Source organism: Schistocerca nitens, chromosome 9, assembly GCF_023898315.1.
Source record: "Schistocerca nitens isolate TAMUIC-IGC-003100 chromosome 9, iqSchNite1.1, whole genome shotgun sequence".
NCBI classification, from domain to species: domain Eukaryota; kingdom Metazoa; phylum Arthropoda; class Insecta; order Orthoptera; family Acrididae; genus Schistocerca; species Schistocerca nitens.
In genome coordinates this window covers 443,693,331-443,708,694 of record NC_064622.1, presented here as the reverse complement: position 1 = coordinate 443,708,694, position 15,364 = coordinate 443,693,331, and the positions used below count along the sequence as shown (strand labels likewise).

General features: G+C 43.0%; 1 protein-coding gene across 1 annotated transcript in view; it reads left to right on the top strand.

Moving 5' to 3' along the window:
* The first annotated feature begins 10,045 nt into the window (after positions 1–10,045).
* LOC126203550 (fatty acyl-CoA reductase 1) overlaps positions 10,046–15,364 on the top strand; it is a 233,206-nt gene continuing 227,887 nt past the window's right edge. The window contains exon 1 of the mRNA XM_049937871.1: positions 10,046–10,193. Coding sequence (XP_049793828.1) covers positions 10,180–10,193 — 14 coding nt within the window. The 5' untranslated portion in view covers positions 10,046–10,179. The remainder of the gene's footprint in view (positions 10,194–15,364) is intronic.

Sequence of the window (15,364 nt, the reverse complement as noted above, 5' to 3'; positions counted from 1 at the left end):
TGTTCCGATTAAAGAAATTTATTTGTTATTTGTCCAAGTGATCTGGCCTTGTAAGGCAGTCTATTGTATTATTGTGATTGTGAGTTTATAGTGCTTTTGATGGTAATAAAATATGTAGCAACTATAACGGATTACTATTGTGATTTTGGTGTATCACTACCGTTACACATTACAATTATGGCAGACTATTTTGTGTTTCATTTCTTGTTGTTATTGTAGAGTGATGTGATGCATTGCTTTAACGCTAGTCAATCAGGTGCAAGCACACGTGTGCATAACTACTGAAACGTACTTGAATTTGAACCTGTTTGCTATATTCAAGCCTTGGTCCCCCGACACTTCCTTCTATTATCAAACTGACGATTTCTTGATGTCTCGGGATGCGTCCTGTTAACTAATCCCTTCTTTTAGTGCAGCTGTGCCACAAATTTCCTTTTCCCTAGGTTAGATTCATCATTTCTTCATCGGTTCTTCGATCTAGCCATCTACTCTCTAGTATTCTTCTGCAGCAGCACATTGCAACAACTTCTGTTCTCTTCTTGTATGAATTGTTCCTCGTGTAGCGGGACTTTGAATTTCGCCGCGCTACACTCGTTCCCTCAGATAAAAAATATCCCGTCGCAGCGGTATGAGCGCTCGACGGCAGAGAAACTACTAAAATTGTAACTCTTTTTTTTTGTTTTGTTTTCTGTTGTTGTTGTGGTCTTCAGTCCTGAGACTGGTTTGATGCAGCTCTCCATGCTACTCTATCCTGTGCAAGCTTCTTCATCTCCCAGTACCTACTGCAACCTACATCCTTCTGAATCTGCTTAGTGTATTCATCTCTTGGTCTCCCTCTACGATTTTTACCCTCCACGGTGCCCTCCAATGCTAAATTTGTGATCCCTTGATGCCTCAAAACATGTCCTACCAACCGATCCCTTCTTCTAGTCAAGTTGTGCCACAAACTTCTCTTCTCCCCAATCCTATTCAATACCTCCTCATTAGTTACGTGATCTACCCACCTTATCTTCAGCATTCTTCTGTAGCACCACATTTCGAAAGCTTCTATTCTCTTCTTGTCCAAACTAGTTATCGTCCATGTTTCACTTCCTTACACGGCTACACTCCATACAAATACTTTCAGAAACGACTTCCTGACACTTAAATCTATACTCGATGTTAACAAATTTCTCTTCTTAGGAAACGCTTTCCTTGCCATTGCCAGTCTACATTTTATATCCTCTCTACTTTGACCATCATTTGTTATTTTGTTCCCCAAACAACAAAACTCCTTTACTACTTTAAGTGTCTCATTTCCTAATCTAATTCCCTCAGCATCACCCGACTTAATTTGACTACATTCCATTATCCTCGTTTTGCTTTTGTTGATGTTCATCTTATATCCTCCTTTCAAGACACTATCCATTCCGTTCAACTGCTCTTCCAAGTCCTTTGCTGTCTCTGACAGAATTACAATGTCATCGGCGAACCTCAAAGTTTTTACTTCTTCTCCATGAATTTTAATACCTACTCCGAATTTTTCTTTTGTTTCCTTTACTGCTTGCTCAATATACAGATTGAATAACATCGGGGAGAGGCTACAACCCTGTCTCACTCCTTTCCCAACCACTGCTTCCCTTTCATGCCCCTCGACTCTTATAACTGCCATCTGGTTTCTGTACAAATTGTAAATAGCCTTCCGCTCCCTGTATTTTACCCCTGCCACCTTCAGAATTTGAAAGAGAGTATTCCAGTTAACATTGTCAAAAGCTTTCTCTAAGTCTACAAATGCTAGAAACGTAGGTTTGCCTTTTCTTAATCTTTCTTCTAAGATAAGTCGTAAGGTCAGTATTGCCTCACGTGTTCCAACATTTCTACGGAATCCAAACTGATCTTCCCCGAGGTCGGCTTCTACCAGTTTTTCCATTCGTCTGTAAAGAATTCGCGTTAGTATTTTGCAGCTGTGACTTATTAAACTGATAGTTCGGTAATTTTCACATCTGTCAACACCTGCTTTCTTTGGGATTGGATTTATTATATTCTTCTTGAAGTCTGAGGGTATTTCGCCTGTCTCATACATCGTGCTCACCAGATGGTAGAGTTTTGTCATGACTGGCTCTCCCGAGGCCATCAGTAGTTCTAATGGAATGTTGTCTACTCCCGGGGCCTTGTTTCGACTCATGTCTTTCAGTGCTCTGTCAAACTCTTCACGCAGTATCTTATGTCCCATTTCGTCTTCATCTACATCCTCTTCCATTTCCATAATATTGTCCTCAAGTACATCGCCCTTGTATAAACCCTCTATATACTCCTTCCACCTTTCTGCCTTCCCTTCTTTGCTTAGAACTGGGTTGCCATCTGAGCTCTTGATATTCATACAAGTGGTTCTCTTCTCTCCAAAGGTCTCTTTAATTTTCCTGTAGGCAGTATCTATCTTACCCCTAGTGAGACAAGCCTCTACATCCTTACATTTGTCCTCTAGCCATCCCTGCTTAGCCATTTTGCACTTCCTGTTTTCTATCCGTTTCTTATTTGTCTCTTGATAGCCGAAGCTTAAGGCAGACGTGATCTGATTAAGACGAAAAAACTTATTAATGTGTAGACATTGTGGAAGTTGTTATGAAATTCGGAGGATGGAGAGAAGCAACTAAAATAAATTGCATTTAACAGCAAGACGGTTTTGTGTACATTAGAAATTCCTGGACAATGAAACTTATTGCAAGATTTCGGAGCCGACTTTTCACACAGAAATGGAGGAGATTTTTGAAGACCTGGACGCCGCACGAAAGAAGACAAGTTAACCTGGTAAAGGATGATTTATCTACGCCACTTCCCCATGTCATTTACATTTTGTTATTCTCTGTTTCTGTTCAGTAAGTTTTGTTGTGGAAATTGGTTTAACTTTTGCTCAAAAACGCCACAAGGACCACCCCAACTATAGCATTTCTGTAATACGAAGTCCGATTTGCTTTTCATTCTTTCCCTTTTTCACGGTCATTAACGATTTTAAAAAACCTATTTTCGCTTACGATTTCTTCCCACATTTTCAAACTTTCTCTTTTCTTCTCTCTTATTTTTTTTATTAACCACTACACTCGTCCACGTTTTAATTCCGTACAAGACTACCTACACTCCGGACAAATATTTTCAGAAAACAATTGCCATTTACACTGATTAGCCAGAACATTATGACTACTGACATACAATCGATACAAACCCGTCCAGACGACAGTACCATCAACTGGTGAGGAATGACGGCTAGTCCTCTCTCTCTCTCTCTCTCTCTCTCTCTCTCTCTCTCACACACACACACACACACACACGTTAAGTGAGTGGACGATCCGTGTATAGAATGGGGAAGGCGCGCGATCTGTCTGACCTCGATGAAGGGCAGATTATGATGGTCCTGAGGACCGGCGCGAACATTTCGGAAGCTGCACGACTTTTTTGGCTTTCGAGGAGTGCTGTGGTGAGTATCTTCAACACGTGTCGAAGCCAGACAGGTGAAACTGGACAGTCGGCGAACTGTGGCGGAACTAATATCAGACTTTAACGCTGGGCCGAGTACACGTGTGTCTGAACACACAGTGCACCGACCACTCCTAACGATAGGCCACCACAGCCAGTGACCCATGCATATGCCGATGTTGACACCATGACACCGGAGACTACGACTGGAATGGCCACTTGACCATTGGCACTGGATGTTGCCACAGTGGCAGAGCGTTGCATGGTCTGACGAAACCCGACACCGTCTTCATCAAGCTGGAAGCTGGTTGGGGGGGGGGGGGGGGGGGGCGGCAGGACGCAGACAAGCTGGCGGTGTCTCCATTATGCTGTGGGGAACATTCATGTGGACACCCAGGGGTCCACTGGAGCTCTTACAAGGCACCATGACGGCCAAGGAGTATCGGACACTTGTTGCAGACCATGTACACCTGTTCCTGACGGCAGTGACATTTTGCAACAAGATAACGAGCCATGCCACCAGGCCAGTAGTGTGATGGAGTGGTTCTAGGGACACAATCGCGAGTCGTAAGTGATATGCTGCCCCCCTCCCCCCCCCCCCTCTCTATCCTCCCCAGAATTTACGGGGATTAGGTGACCTGTCTTTGCAGATGTGGTGTGTAAAAAAAAATGTGTGTGAAACCTTATGGGACTTAACTGCTAAGGTCATCAGTCCCTAAGCTTACACACTACTTAACCTAAATTATCCGAAGGACAAACACACACACCCATGCCCGAGGGAGGACTCGAACCTCCGCCGGGACCAGCCGGCAGATGTGGTGCTTGTTAACTGTGTCCAGCGACCTACCAAGGCCTCATTGCTTCCATGCCACGACACGTTGCTGCTTTTACCCGTGCCAGATGTTAGGTAGACGGTCATAATGTTCTGTCTGAACATTGTGCATTCGACTAGCAAGCACTCGCGGGTTCACGCGGATATCACTGTCTACGACCGGTGGCTTGTCTGGCGTGGCTCTAATAAATAGTATAGGCAAACCCTCCTCATGAATTAGTCTGTTACTGAAAACTGTGTCAAAACCCCTACAACTGTTCAGGGAGTACCCTTCACAAACAGACAGAAACACGTGGAAGGGAAATTTAATTCATTACATTTCAGCCAGTTTGGTTGGCTCAAATGGCTCTGAGCACTATGGGACTCAACTGCTGAGGTCATTAGTCCCCTAGAACTTAGAACTAGTTAAACCTAACTAACCTAAGGACATCACAAACATCCATGCCAGGCAGGATTCGAACCTGCGACCGTAGCGGTCTTGCGGTTCCAGACTGCAGCGCCTTTAACCGCACGGCCACTTCGGCCGGCTCAGCCAGTTTGGACGAAGTATTTATAAATTATGTGCACAAACCTTTTTCATGAATCAGCCAATCTATCAGTGAAAACGATATTAAAATCCGTGGTAGGAAAATGAACAGGAGGGCGGTGGAGATCTAAATTTGTAATATGTATACACGTTAATAAATCCTATTTTTCAGTGATGCTTTCCTTGTTATTGTCAGTCTGCCTTTTATATCCTCTCTACATCGGTCATCGTCCGTTATTTTGCTGCCCACATAGGAAAACTAATGAAATGCTTTGAAGCGTCTCATTTCCTAATCCATTAGCATTACCTAATTTAAGTGGACTGCAACCATTGCCCTTATTTTACTTTTGTTGACGATCCCCATTCCTTCCTTCCTTTATCAAAAATTTTCGAACTATGCACAGATAATCCGCACCGTGATAACTGGGAACTTGCTGCAGTTTTTAATTTTTTTTATTGGTGAATTTGTAACATCCCCTTAGAAAAATAATGAATTACTGTGCTGGTAAACCTCTTATGTTATTTGATTTACAAACAGCTGAGCAAAACTCAACGTACTCAAACAGTTTTCTCTTTACTTATTCTGATCATCACTAAACTCACACACAATATTTTTAGCGCAACGCAATCTGACTCTCAATAATCCCTACAAAAGAATGGCCCTGACTAACAATAACCTATACCTTTCATGAATCACTTACCTCACAAAAATCTTCGTTATTCGAACTACTGCAATACAGCAAGCGCCAATACTGCCAGCTAAATAAAAGATTCTAATTACTGAAGGCACTAACTACTGATAGGCATAGTTAGCAAATGAAGGATTTTGATGTAGAACAAACAATGTATTTACCTTAATCATGTTCAAAAGTCATCATATATATATATATATCAATTCATGACATCCATCTTTACGAATTTCCTCTTTCTGGCGGACACACGTCCACATCGTCCGGTTATAGTGACCCCTCAAAACTCGGACACCTCTCTCTCCACATCCACCACTGCTGGCGGCTCACCTCCAACTGCGCAACGCTACGCGCTGTTCCCATCCAACTGCCCAACACTACTCAAGCGAATATTCCAACAATGAGTCCAACGAGCCACAGCACAATCAGTGATTTTCATACAGAGCGCTACGTGGCGTTACCAAAACATAAAAACCTACACAGCCTACTTATAAATTAACCACTCAGGATCACCCTCCATCTTGATTTTGTCTTCTTTTTCCAGTGCTTCCTCTGTTTCGAATACTCATTCATACAGCCGCTGACAGTCCATGTCGTTCTGGTCTTTATAATTCTTCTTTCTACTTGAAACCTCTCCAGACTCTAGCGTTCTACCAGGAGGACTTGAGGAGCACTGGACCTCTCAAGGTGTTCTTGAACTGTTTCAATTCAAGCCTTGGTAGCCAGTCCTTTCGTTTCAGAGATTATAAAGTATTTGCATAGGTTGTCTGGTTTTGTCCATTGTGATACGAGTTCTAGAAATATTAGCTTCCCTTTCCTCACGCTCTCTGAGATCCTCTCCACATTCTTCTCTTCAGGATTTACAACTTCTCTAATTGTAGGTCATCGAGAGGTGTTCGCTAGCGTACAGGCAATCTGTTTTCACCGCAGGATTATAGTGTCTCAGTTTGAAAACAGGAGATGCATTTCTTTGTTGTAAGAGCTCAACAATATTCAAGAAAGGTAGTAGAAGTAATTCACTAAATTAGAGCCCCATATCGTTAATGTCGATATGCAGCAGGATTTTAGAACGTATATTGTGTTCGAACATTATGAATTACCTCGAAGGAAACGATCTACGGACACACAGTCAACATGGGTTTAAAAAACATCGTTCCTGTGAAACACAATTAGCTCTTTATTCACATGAAGTGCTGAGTGCTATTGACAAGGGATTTCAGATCTATTCCGTATTCCTAGATTTCTGGAAGGCTTTTTACACTGTACCACACAAGCGGCTCGTAGTGAAATTGCATGCTTCTGGAATATCGTCTCAGTTATGTGACTGGATTTGCGATTTCCTGTCAGAGAAGTCACAGTTCGTAGTAATTGACGGAAAGTCATCGAGTAAAACAGAAGTGATTTCTGGCGTTCCCCAAGGTAATGTTATAGGCCGTTTGCTGTTACTTATCTATATAAACGATTTTGGAGACAATGTGAGCAGCCGTCTTCGGTTGTTTGCAGATGACACTATCGACTAATAAAGTCATCAGAAGATCAAAACAAACTGCAAAACGATTTAGAAAAGTAATCTGAATGGTTACACGATAAATCAGTCTAATCTAAAAGCCGTAATTTCAACTAAATACCTAGGTATTACAATTACGAACAACTAAAATTGGAAATAACACACAGAAAATGTTGTGGGCAAGGCTAAGCAGAGGCTGCGTTTTATTGGCAGGACACTTGGGAAATGTATCAGATCTACTAAGGAGACTGGCTATGCTAAACTTGTCCGTGCTCTTTTAGAATACTGCTGTGCGGTGTGGGATCCTTACCAGATAGGACTGACGGAGTACATCGAAAAAGTTCAAAGAAAGGCAGGACGTTTTGTATTATTGCGAAATATCGGAGAGAGTGTCACAAAAACGAAGCAGAATTTGGGCTGGAAATCATTAAGAGAAAGGCGTTTTTCGTTGCGACGCAATCTTCTACCGAAATTCCAGTCACCAACTTTCTCCTCCGAATGCGAAAATATTTTGTTGACACCGACCTACATAGGGAGAAACGATCACCACGATAAAATAAGGGAAATCAGAGCTCGTACGGAAAGATATATGTGTTCATTCTTTCCGCATGCTATACGAGATTGGAATAATAGAGACTTGTGAAGGTGGTTCGATGAACCCTGTAAGACGTCGTGGTCTCCTGACCTTCATTGCTTACATATTTCGCCCTCACAATCATATTCCGCACATCAAGACGCTTCATTCGAACCCGAACTCGATAAGATAAAGTCAATGTTGTATGAATTCATGTAAACGATATGCAAATAACTAGTGTGCACCAGGGTTGACATACTGGCGTACACACATACATTCCAGACACGACGGTCACAGGAGCTTTTAGTTCCAGAGAGGCAGACCACACACCGGGAGGCCAGTCCCTTCAGAGGACGAGTCAACCTCGGCCGCCCGTGGCTCAGACAGCGTGTGCCCAAGTGAAAGGGGGAACGACCCCGTGTTCGGCTTAAAAGCAAATTCCGCTACATTGTGTGGGAGTGACCAGCCTATACATTCTTTACACATAGCACGCAGTTTCAGAGATTTTCATAGGGAGACACCGAGCGAGGTGGCGCAGTGGTTAGACACTGGACTCGCATTCGGAAGGACGACGGTTCAATCCCGCGTCCGGCCATCCTGATTTAGGTTTTCCGTGATTTCCCTAAATCACTCCAGGCAAATGCCGGGATGGTTCCTCTGAAAGGGCACGGCCGACTTCCTTCCCCATCCTTCCCTAAAGATGAGACCGATGACCACGCTGTCTGGTCTCCTTCCCCAAACCAACCAACCAATCATAGGGAGACAGCAAACGCCAAACGCCGATACTACAGATTTCCAGATTGGTCACCTTAAACGAAACGTCATTTTCCCGTTTTAGAAGAGCAATGCTGATTGGCAGACGATATTTCAGACGTCTTGGGCTGAATGAGTAATGGAAGAGACCGAAAGTTATACCCCTTCACGTTTGGCGTGGAGAGGGGCCATTCCATTGTCGCTCTTGGAGCGAGGAACAAGTCTCTCCTCAGTAGCTCACTGGGAGAACACCCGTGTCGAGAGCGAATCGAAGTGTGACTCTATATTGAGTCCTTGCGATTAAGCGTTGTTCACTGTGTTGGCCGACACACTTATTGTGCGGTGTGAATGGACAGAGTTATAGTTAAACGCCTGCGAGCGAATTTTTGAGTGACATCGCGGTGGACTGGTTATCTGATTGGTGTACTACGCCAATAGTTAGACTAGGGGCGAATAGGAGTCCTTGACTTCATCAAGGCGTACGGAGAGTTTGATTGGCGAAGGTCAATCCTGATAGAACGAGAGTTACCTTATTTGTCAGCAGCGAGCGACGCAGACAGCAGTCATCGCAGCTTACGGTATTGTGCGCTACAGCTATTGCGAGCCCCATATTTCCTCCACAACAGTACACTTCACTGCATTTCACACGCGACAGCCTCGACCGTACCTAGCAATATTCTAAAGGATAATTATTCAAGTTGAGTAGGTGCGCCTCTCAGCCATTCTGCCAAGTCAATAACAATCTTACACTTTGTATAGAAATTTCATTAGCGAATCCTATCCTTGAGAGGTAACTACACATTCCGACAAGAACCAGGATATAACTTGTTCAATTCATAACTAAAAGTGCCATTGTGATTTCTCATAATTTTTGCAAAATAAATAATAATTTTCGTTAGTTTCATGTTTTTCTTACTAACTATCACTACTCCAGTACCCCAGTATCCCACTAGTTACGTAAGAAATTTTGTGATTTTTTGTCATTTCCTTACAGCGGACGACTCCAGAAGATATTTATTGCTGAAAGTTTTTCAGGCATTTATCTTTAGAACGATAGGAGCGTCTGTCTGACTTCTGTAGTAGTGTGGGGGTGGAAACTGCATCTTGCAGGAGCTACAGTGTAAAGGGTACATCTCAGATTAATCCGTTGCGCAGAATAACAGAATAGCAGATCAACCCCACGCTCACAACCCTCTGCTAGGCAATTAAATGTGATTTGCAGAGTATCCATGTAGATGTAGTTTAATTTTGTGAGTAATTATGGTTCGTCTCCTCAATCGCCCGCCCCTCCAGTGTGATGCCAATATGAGGGTACCCCCCCCCCCTCACCCCGCCCCCTCCCCACCGCCCCACCCCCATGCTTATATTCTCCAGAAGGCAGCTCTCTAGTGCTGACGGAAAAAGCCATTTCCGTCCTGTGAAGAAACGTGACGTCAATCTGAGACTTTGGCGACGATTCCAGAAGGACGTTGCGAACCTTCTAAGGGCCCAGTGGACGAGACGGTGCGTTCCCTTGCGTAACGCGCGGATCCTTCCATTAGGAGGAGCTCTTAATTGCACGCCCGCGGCCATTGTCTGCACGCTGCAGGTGGGCAGCGCGGATTCCTCGACCGCGTCCAGTTTCTCCGCTCCCCCTCCGCCCCTGCCGCCCCTTCCCCCTCCCCCCGGCGCCGCTGTCGGTTCTCACCGGCGTCGCTTTGAGGCGGCGGGCAGAGGCAGTCGCCGCACAGTGCTACCCGAACGCTGCCGGCAGCTGGACGAAGGCGGCGGCAAGACACACGCAGCGGGCCACACACGGGAATACCGGACAGCGTTGCGCGGACCCACTCACACACCACACGGGCAGCCATGACCGTCGACGGGTGAGTTTCTTCTCCGCAATGTGTTATTAAACAGACATTCGACGCTTTCTTCTTCTTACACTGTTCCCTGTCTGGTGCAACAATATAAGAGCTTTTGGTCCCACTTCTCTCTTCTCACAAGGGAACCTCCCCATCGCACCCTCCTCGCACAGTGGATAGGTCTTGAAAAAATGAACACAGATCAATCGAGAAAACAGGAAGAAGTCGTGTGGAACTATGAAAAAAATAAGAAAAATATACAAACTGAGTAGTCCATGCGATTGGCAACATCAAGGATAATCTGAGCTCAGGAGCGCCGTGGTCCCGTGGTTAGCGTAAGCAGCTGCGGAACGACAGGTCCTTGGTTCAAGTCTTCCCTCGGGTGAAAAGTTTTTTTTCGCAAAGTTATGATTTCCCCGTTCGTTCATTGACGTCTCTGTTCACTGTAATGAGTTTAGTGTCTGTGTTTTGCGACCGCACCGCATAACCATGCGATTAGTAGACGAAAGGACGTGCCTCTCCAATGGGAACCGAAAACATTTGATCGCAAGGTCATAGGTCAACCGATTCCTCCACAGGAAAACACGTCTGATATATTCCATACGACACTGGTCACGGCATGTGCGTCACATGACAGGAATATGTTGTCGACCCACCTAACTTGTACGTTTGGCGAATGGGTAAAAAGATTCCTCTACCTTGCTCGTTTAGGTTTTCTTGTGGATGTCATAATCACTCCCAAAAAAGTGATGAAAACATAAGAGTTTGTCACATAAACTGCAACAAATGAATGCAACAGTTTCACAGTCGCACAGTTTTCCCCGTGCTCTGTCAAAACATATGTTTTTAACGTTTTCAAATTTTTCCTTGTGTAGACCGTCAAATCCTGCATATGTCCAAGCAAATCTGAACATGTCCTGGAATTTTGGAGAGCGAAGTTGATTACATAAAAAATTAAACTCTTCACTGGAGGGAAGACTTGAACCAAGGACCTCTCGTTCCGCACCTGCTCACGCTAACCACGGGACCACGGCGCTCCTGAGCTTACACCCTCCTTGATGTTGCCTATGTTCTGCATGGACTACTCAGTTTGTGTATTTTGCTTATTTTTTTCATAGTTCCATATTGCTTCTTCCTGTTTTCTCGATTGATCTGTGTTCAGTTTTTCAAGGCCTATTCACTGTGCCCACTTATAACTAAATCTGAGGGGGGTGCGATGGGGAGGTTCCCTTGTCATCTAAATCTGTTTCGACAAACTTTTGCCATCATCGGCGTAGTTATACTTTCCGTAAATCTTCTGCAACTGCCATGTATTCGGCCATTTTAATGACAGAAAAATGTTTCCGAATTATATCTCGGTACACTTAGGTGTCAATATGGAGATACCAGGTTTCTTGTCCCGATTTCGCATTAACTGGTAACAAAGGTGTTTGGCTATGGCATTACGAGGAAATCTCGTTTATGGCACAAAAATGCGGAAACCGTTATTGGTTTTTCCGTCTTAAGGAGGGTAGGACGTCAAACGGGACGACTTGGAGCAGGAGTGACGCCACAGTAATTCTTAATTTCCACTGTCTATACTTTTAAAAATAAATTCATAAAACTTTGTCAGAATGACTAGAAAGGGTTCAGGATTTACACTTACAGTGGTGGAAGTTCAAAAATATAAGAAAATAATTTATTTTTTTACATTTGTACTTCACCTTTTTTTCACTTACCATTGGCTGCATTTGTTGCTATAGGTACACCTTTCTTCATAAGTGAGGCAGAGCACAGCATACAAACCATACGTACAGCTGTATGAAACTCTAGAATTTTCCAAATCTTTTAAAAACTGTGGTAAAAATTGAGATAATTAACTATAAAATTTGAGTTTTTTCTAAACATGAAGTTAAAAATGTAACAGCACATTCATTTTTTCATAAATTAAATAATTTCTAGAGTTTCATACACCTGTAAGTATGGTTTGTATGCTGTACAAAATTCATCGAAGAATCTCTCTTACTTATGAAGAAACGTGTGCCTATAGCCACAAACGCAGCTAATAGAAGTGAAAAGATGATGAACTTTCACACGTAAAAAAAAATTATTTTGTTATGTTTTTGAACTTCCACTGCTATGATTGTGAATCCTTAATCCCTCCTGGTCATGCTGACAAAGTTTTATGAATTTATTCGTAAAAGTACAGACAGTGGAAATTAAAATGTCCTGTGGTGTCTCTCCTGCTCCAAGACGGCCCGTTTGACGTCCTACCCCCCTTAAGCTAACTGCAACGACAGTGTATTTTTCACCAGACGCGTTTCGCTTTCATTTATAAAGCATCTTCTGCGACCATTGATGTTTTTACCCTCTTTTTTACATTTTCTGATGTCCTGTGTTTTTCCTACATTGTTAACGGGGGTTTCGCTGTTTTCTGACTTTTATTAACCTGCTTTTTCTAACGTTGCGTCTGTGCTTTTTCGCAGTCACCTCATCTTCGTAAATTTCAGAACAGAAACAGTACTGTAGTGTGGCTTCCACGTGTTTCGCACTCATCACGTAGAATTTGCCTTATAAATAAGTGGAACGAGTCTGGTAAAAAGTACTCGTTCACTACAGTAACCGTAACACGGGAAAACCAATAATAAAATTGATTATAACAGCTGGTGCGGAAGACGACTATACTAACAAACAAATTAAGTACAATCTGTTTTGTCATCCTTAGTACAGGGCAATTCGTAATGAACATAGTGATTAAAAGCACCTATAACTGTATCATACTCAGAGACACATCGCTAATATACAGAGGAAGTAAAAGAAATTTTGTCCCGGCGGAGGTTCGAGTCCTCCCTCGGGCATGGGTGTGTGTGTTTGGCCTTAGGATAATTTAGGTTAAATAGTGTGTAAGCTTAGGGACTGATGATCTTAGAAGTTAAGTACAATAAGATTTCACACACATTTGAACAAAAGAAATTTTAAAAAATCGATTGTTGAGCAAACGCAGAGAATCGGCACGCATATTTTGAAATCAATATCTTCCAAATCGTTGGCTCGGTCGTACTGAACGTGACAATGCAGTGTTCTGCGCTTGGCAACCTAGATTTTCGTACGTGACACCCATAGATTCCTTTTTAGGACGCTCTGTGCAAGTCCTTGTGTATGAGCCTACTTTGGAGAAAAGAGTTCCAGAACGCAAAACGTGTATTTCTAATATGCTCGCGTCGGTAACTCCACATACGCTTCAGGAATTATGGCGTGAAATAGATTATCGTCTCAGATCAGTAGTTGTCAGCCTGGGTGTAATACCCGCTGAGGGATAAAATGGAATTTTCTGCTGGGTAAAAACCAAAAGGCTTTGATTGTGTTTCAGCCATGAAACTAAATTATTTTTAAAAGATCATTACTATTATCAGAATTTGTAAGACTCTAATATTCGTTAAAAAAGTTATGAGTAATTACGTTTTTCTCAATTAATAACATTAATGCCAAACTCTGTGCGGTGGATATTAAGGTTCGTCAATCAGACCACGGACCACACACTTATTCTGTGCCTTGTACCTCTTATCGACGACGATAAAAGTGACGCACATATGTAACAAATACTAAATACATAACGAAAATGTCTTCTACAAGTTGTAGATACCTCCTCCAGTAGATGAGAAATAATTGCTTCATTGCTCACCTCAAAACAGATAAATCAACTAATTGCCAGAATGACAATAGTAAGTGTAGTGCCGTACACAGTATTATTATTATTACTATTATTATTGGAAAAGTGATACACAAAGCATTGGCAGCCCGAATTCTTAGAATATCCGCCAGTTCACAAGTGAGAGGTTCAACAAAAAAGTGATTTACAAACAATAAACTCATTTTAGCTTGGTTGATTTCAAATTGGGGTGGAGGATGCGAGTGGCTCTAGGAAAGGGTGTGGTATAGGGGAAGCGTGTTTTGAAAGTGTCTACCCCCACTCTGGACAGGTAGCATTCTTAAATGTGAAGGTGTTGTAGGTAGCACAAGCGATACACCAGAAATTGCTTCATCATCAATTTTAATACACACACACAAACACAAAACACAAAATGGTTCAAATGGCTCTGAGCACTATGGGACTTAACATCTGTGGTCATCAGGCCCCTAGATGCCTGATGCAGGATTCGAACCTGCGACCGTAGCAGTCGCGTGCGTGGTTCCGGACTGAAGCGCCTAGAACCGCTCGGCCACCGCGGCCGGCCTCTCTCTCTCTCTCTCTCTCTCTCTCTCTCTCTCTCTCTACCTACCCGAACTCAACACCTGGGGATGAAAGACAGTCCGCAGCTCGTGGTCGTGCGGTAGCGTTCTCCCTTCCCACGCCCGGGTTCCCGGGTTCGATTCCCGGCGGGGTCAGGGATTTTCTCTGCCTCGTGATGACTGGGTGTTGTGTGATGTCCTTAGGTTAGTTAGGTTTAAGTAGTTCTAAGTTCTAGGGGACTGATGACCATAGATGTTAAGTCCCATAGTGCTCAGAGCCATTTGAACCGTTTGAAGAAAGACATGTGGCATTGAAGATTAATAGATGTGAAAGTAAATTTTTGAATATCACAGCAATGAAAACAGAAACAAGGAACTGAATGCAACTGGAGCATGATTCATGATATGCACTGACTGAGAACGACACAAATACAAGAAAGGTTACTAGACAAAAGCAGTGCCAATTGTCTAAGTGAGTCAGTAGTTCGACATTCAATAAAACAACCACAAAAACTAAGCATCGTTCATCTTTTAACATTGTAAAAATAAAAGAGTTCAAGGAAAATTTTATTCGAAAATTAGTTAGTTGCTAAAATTGTTGATGGTTGGGGAAGCGCTGGAGATGGATACGGGGGTAGAGAGGAAGGGTGATAACGTTGGGAATCACCGTCTTAGATGTTATCCGTGTGACCGAGAGGGGTCACATAAAACACCTGTAAAGTATGTAACAATTTTTTTTTAGCTTCTTATCGATGTATCGCTATCCATGGAACTGATATTTCCGGTTGTAATTGCTATCTTCATTTTGCATTGCCCTTCACATGCCCTTCTTCATACATCAGTATGTATGTATTCGGTAAACCACTGTGAAGCGTGTGGCTGAGGGTACTTTATATTGTACCAAACATGAAGCTTTCTTTCTGTTCCATTCACGTATGGAACGCGGCAATTACGACTGTTTAAACGCCTCTATGCACGCTGTA